Source organism: Mangifera indica, chromosome 19 (assembly GCF_011075055.1).
Source record: "Mangifera indica cultivar Alphonso chromosome 19, CATAS_Mindica_2.1, whole genome shotgun sequence".
In the NCBI taxonomy this organism is placed as follows: Eukaryota; Viridiplantae; Streptophyta; class Magnoliopsida; order Sapindales; family Anacardiaceae; genus Mangifera; species Mangifera indica.
In genome coordinates, this window is record NC_058155.1 from 7,311,164 (window position 1) to 7,317,270 (window position 6,107).

General features: G+C 32.2%; 1 protein-coding gene across 1 annotated transcript; it reads left to right on the forward strand.

Moving 5' to 3' along the window:
• Positions 1–2,522: 2,522 nt before the first annotated feature.
• Positions 2,523–5,367, forward strand: LOC123203105 (putative wall-associated receptor kinase-like 16). Its single transcript, XM_044619283.1, has 3 exons — positions 2,523–3,539; positions 3,624–3,788; positions 4,058–5,367. The coding sequence occupies exons 1-3, from the start codon at positions 2,660–2,662 to the stop codon at positions 5,254–5,256; spliced, it is 2,244 nt and encodes a 747-aa protein (XP_044475218.1). The 5' UTR covers positions 2,523–2,659; the 3' UTR covers positions 5,257–5,367.
• The last annotated feature ends 740 nt before the right edge of the window (positions 5,368–6,107 follow it).

The following is a 6,107-nucleotide window of genomic DNA, read 5'->3' on the forward strand; positions in this document are numbered from 1 at the left end:
AAAAAGAGAGAAAAAAGAGAGAATCTCTGTATGAAAGATTAAAGAGGGGTATTTTGAAAAAATTAATTACTGTTATGATATATTTATTTAAACTTTAAAATAAATGATTTTTATACTTACACAAATTAAAATAAAAGTAAAAATTTTAATTTCCCATATATCTTTATCCGGATTCATTGTCTCGAACACTGGAAACAAGTTCACAGTCACTGGCTGTGACAGTTATGGTTACATTAATGGTTCTATGGGTGACCAAATTTACACAACTGTGTGCATATCCTTCTGTGATGACGAAAACTCAGTGTACAGCGGACAGTGCACTGGAAATGGATGTTGCCAGATAGATAATCCTAAAGGCCTAACAGAAATCAATGTGTCAGCACATAGCTTTATCCAAAAAGAACTAATGGAAAAAGCTGAAATTTTGAGCTTTCTCCTGTCCATAAAATAGTTATTTTCACAACTTTATAAACACTTTTGGAATTCAATCAAATATCCTAAAAGAATTTTAAAAGTGTTTGTAGGATTAAAAAAGCTCCTTCTTAGAGGAAAGGAAAGTAAATTTTATTATTTTTTTATAAAGCTAAAATTTTATAAATATGATGGAGATTTAAATTTAAATTTAAATTTTTATTTTAAAATTTTTAAAATTTTATCAATTTTATTAGTAAATCATACATTTTATTCCAATAAAAATTTTATATTAATATTATCAAATAAAATTGGTACGAAATTTGACATAAACATGATATAGGCTGTGATTGCAACACAAACCCATCAATATTAAACTTATAAATATCCCTCCATTCAAAGTCAATGTGATGGGATTGATTTAGACCTCTTGATCTATTTGAACAGATTCCATGAATTTCATTTGTTACAAATTACAAACAGTAATAACATCGACGCAAATTTCTTGGAATTTCAATTTGCCATACACCCTTTTCACGTTTTTGCAAATTCTAGCGTACGTATTGATTTTGGGATCAGCATCATAACTTTCTTGATCCGTATATTGTTTTATCCTTCTCTGTTGGCTTAACATGAGATAATATTATGTGTATATATTTTTTATTATATAAATAAATATTTATAAAAATATTAATATTTAATTATATATTATTTTAATATTTATTCAAAATTTTATTATTTGTATTTTTTGTAACTATGCCACCCAGATTATTTAATACTTATTGATATACAATAAACAAGTTGACTAACCTAAAACAAGTAAGAAATACTTTTCAACATGCGAGTGGAATTATAGTAAGGCCAAATGACCATTTCCCACCTAACACTTGATGAAATGAAAGATTTCTATATGTTAAATTTGAATTAAAAAAAATTCATTAATATATCAAAGTCAATAATTGATTTTAACAATGAAAGATATTTATATCATTTTTCAAATATTATAATTGTGGTGTATTATAGAGTGCCAATATTATTTTATAAAAAATTATTAATAAAAACAATTTAATAAAAAGATGAAAAATTAACCTTTTCAAACTTTGCAAGTAGGGATTTCTGATTTTACCAAACCTTGAATAAGACATAGTCATTCGGCCTAATAGTAAAGTCCATGCCCATATTAATGAACCGTTTCCTTTTCACCATTTTGATTTTATGTTTAACAGTGATATATTGTCGTGAGATTCACATATGGTGGGAATTTGGATGCCGTGTCTTAAAGTAATTTATGCACACACTACAATGGGACCCTTGAGTTTGGATATTTAAGCTAGAAGATCTGGAATATGTATTATTGGATGGGACTTGTATTATATCAGTTCTAATTTTAAATTAAAAATTTTAATTTGATATAAATTAGAATTATATCAAAATTTCTCGATTCTAACTTAATTTAAGCCATGTTCAGGTTAATTTAACAGTCTAAATTAATTTGAAATCGTTTATTATTTTTACTTCCTTTATTATTTTTAGTGTAATCAATTTTTTTTTCTCAAATTACCCCTGTTTGTTATTATCAAAACATATAACATATTATAAATGGCTTTAAATAATTATATATCAAAACAATTTAAAACACGTAAAAAATCTTACTAATCAAATCTTATTATGGAATATATAATATTGAATTATATAAATGATGTCAGATCTTATGGTCTAATATTTAATAATCTGATTAAAATATACTGATCATAGTGTGTATTTTAACTTTATTTTAAAGGGAAGATTAAATCATCTCACGTAATTTTGTAAATTTTTTATTTTCTTTGAATAAATCTGCAAGACTTGGAGAATTTCAATTCGTGAGATAATTTCTCATGTGAAGGAAATTTCTCTTGTTTTACTATATCATTCAAAGTCCAACTTATCAATTACATGGAATCTTCTCCAGATGTACATTCCAATTACATGAATGGTCCCAGCTTCAATTTTAGACATGGCAAAGGCCGGCTTGAACTTGTCATAGCTTTTATCCGTTTTATTCCACCTTCAATCTAAGATTGGACTTATCAATATTTTATATTTGAAAAAAAAAAATATTTTAATGCTTAATTTGTTGATTCTGGTTAACTTCGGAAGCGCCATGCTTGAGTTAGTCCAGTTGGTGGGTAGAGTAGTTATTATTACAAAAGCAGTAGCCAGCTGCATATTGATCTGCACAAGAGAAATATAATTCATTACAGCAGCTATGGCTTTGCACTCAACTCCTTCCCAACTCATATCCCTGGTGGAGATACTACTGATAGTTGCTACTGCAGCAACAGCAGTATCGGCTATAGCCAAACCTGGCTGTAACGATACCTGTGGAGACGTCAAAATCCCATATCCATTTGGGACAACGTCTGATTGTTACTTCAATGAAGATTTTTTCATCAACTGCAGCTACCTTTTCAATCCTCCCAAGCCATTCTTGTGGCACTCAAATATCGATGTTTCAAGCATAGGCACGAACGGCAGTTTGGAGGTTCTGTTTGATGTAACAAGTGACTGCTACGATGTAAAAGGCAAACCCGACTACGTGAAAAGCATTACCTGGTCGTATTTATATATCTCCAAATTCAATGTCTCCAACACCGAAAACAAGTTCACAGTCATTGGCTGCGACAGTTATGGTTACATCAAAGGTTCTATTGGTGACCAAATTTACATAACTGGGTGCATGTCCTTTTGTGAGAATGAAACCTCTGTGTACAGCGGATCCTGCACTGGAAATGGATGTTGCCAGATAGATATTCCTAAAGGCCTAACACAAATCAATGTGTCAGCATATAGCTTCAACAATCACCTTTCAGTATGGGAGTTTAATCCATGCACGTATGCCTTTGCTGCTAAGAAAAACCAATTCACTTTCTCCAGAGGTAACCTTCGCAATTTAACACAAAATCAATTTCCTCTGGTGCTAGATTGGACAATACCTATCAATGAAACCTGTGAAGAAGCGAACAACACATCATGTTACGCTTGTAAGGAAAACTCAGAGCATTATGAACGTGAGGATTACACAGGGTATCTTTGCAGATGCAACAACGGTTACGAAGGGAACCCGTACCTCTCCAATGGTTGCCAAGGTACTTTTCTGTTATTTCAATTGTATTCCAGCGTATTTATAATATAATAAAAAGGCGACTCACTTTCTTTCAATTGATTTGAAGATATCGATGAATGCTTGAATTCAAACAACTGTACACATACATGCATCAACACAGAAGGGAGTTATACATGCAAGTGCGACGAGGGCTTCCACGGCGATGGAAGAAAAGACGGAGATGGCTGCATCCCTGATACCAATCAATTTCCACTCATCAAGGTTGCTCTGGGTAAGTTTATTTACCGTACTCAATGAACTAGTGTAGTCCCTTAGTACTAGAACAGTAAAACTCATTTGGTAAAATTTCTAAATGAACTTGACCGCTGTTATGTTCTCAGAAAATACTAATTCCTTCCAATATTTGGAACAAGTGAGAAGAAAACGAAACTATTATTAAGCCAAGTATATGTTGAAAAATTATAGCCACTTCAATCCTAGTTGTTTCCCGTCTATCATCTCAACTATATATGTTAACAGTTTCAAGTGCTTTGAATGTAGGTGTTGGCATATCCCTTGTGGTTCTGCTTTTGAGTAGCGCTTGGCTCTACTTGGTTTTGAAGAAGAGAAAGCTCATGAAACTTAAAGAGAAGTTCTTTCGGCAAAACGGTGGTATCCTTTTAGAAGTGGAACTTTCAAAACGAGGTGGATCTTATCAAACAGCAAAAATCTTTACAGCAGAGGAACTTCAAAAGGCTTCCGACAACTATGAAGAGAGTAGAATCATTGGTCAGGGAGGTTTTGGCACAGTATATAAAGGATTTCTATCTGATGGTAGTCCAGTTGCCATAAAGAAGTCCAAAATAATAGATAAAAACCAAACTGAGCAATTTGTTAATGAGGTACTTGTGCTCTCACAAATTAACCACAGAAATGTGGTCAGGCTTTTGGGTTGTTGTCTAGAGACTGAAGTCCCTCTACTAGTTTACGAATTTGTCAACAATGGTACACTCTTTGAGCACATCCACAATAAAGACAAGACGCCCACCATTTCTTGGGAAACTCGTCTAAGAATAGCTACAGAAACTGCGGGGGTCCTATCCTATTTGCACTCAGCCACCGCTACCCCAATAATACATAGAGATGTCAAGTCCACCAATATACTCTTAGACCACAATTTCACAACCAAAGTGTCTGATTTTGGAACTTCAAAGTTGGTTCCAACTGATGAAACACAATTGTCCACAGTGGTTCAGGGCACACTCGGATACTTAGACCCTGAATACTTGCATACTAGCCAATTGACTGAGAAAAGTGATGTGTACAGTTTTGGAGTCGTCCTTGTGGAGTTATTGACAGGGAAAAAGGCACTTTGGTTTGAAAAGCTTGAGGGGCAGAAAAGCCTTGTTACGTATTTTCTAACTTCATTGAAACAAGGTTATTTGTTTGAAATTTTTGAGAATCGTATCTTGAAGGATGGGAATGAAGAGCAGCTCAAGGAAGTGGCTCAACTAGCAAAGACATGCTTAAACGTGAAAGGGGAGGAGAGGCCTACAATGAGAGAAGTAGCAATGGAATTAGACGGATTAAGAAAGATGCATAAACATTCGTGGGTTAATGCCCAATTGAATCAAGAAGAGACAGAGCACTTGCTCCATGATAACTCTAATGTTCATAATTGTGGTGATGGCAGTAGCATAACTATGGGTTATGACAGCCTCAAAGACCACGCACTAGTGGTGCTCGACGACGGGAGATGATTATTGCTGCATGATTATACCATTTCTCTTTTCCTATGTAATAAGGCATTATCACTTTCAAAGCTTGAACATTTTAAAAAATGATTTAGTTGTTGCTTCATGCATTAGTTATTTTAATTTTATTTGAAATTCTCATTTTCAGATCGTAGTATTACAAATAAACTTATATTTGTGAAAGTTATTTACTTGTCAAATCTATAAGTTATGTAGAAACCTTACATTACCTTCGTCCAGAAAAGCATGAATGTGTTGGCGTGGAAGTGTGCACTAACTAGAAATACATCAAATCTAGACTTCTTTGGTGAAAAAACATAAATAGACATACTAATATAGATATAAGACAAACAATTTTTATGTGATTTGTCGAGAATGATTAATAGACTACATCCACAACATTGTATTTATCTTGATAATATCGAATCATAAGATAAGCAAAAAAGAATACCAAAATTGTATATTGAGTTGTGAAAGTATGGCATATTGCTAAGTGTTTAAGTGTATCTTACCCCCCTCTATAGTCATTTTTTCACATTTGTAGTACTGAGAAGAGTTTTACAGTTTTAGGATAATACAATAGTTAATGTCATGATGGATGTTGTAATGATTTTAATCAAGGTCTCTAAAATCAAATTGGTGATCAAACCAATTACCTCATTGGTTCAACCTATCGGTTCAATCAGTTCTCAAATTATTATATTTTCTTAATAGTATCAAATATTTAATACATTTTTTAACATAAATTATATAAAAATTATTAGAAGCAACTATGTATGATTATCAATAACAATCAAATATATTTGTTCTTTGAAACATAAATTTTAGTTTAATAAAATAAAAAACTAATTAAAACA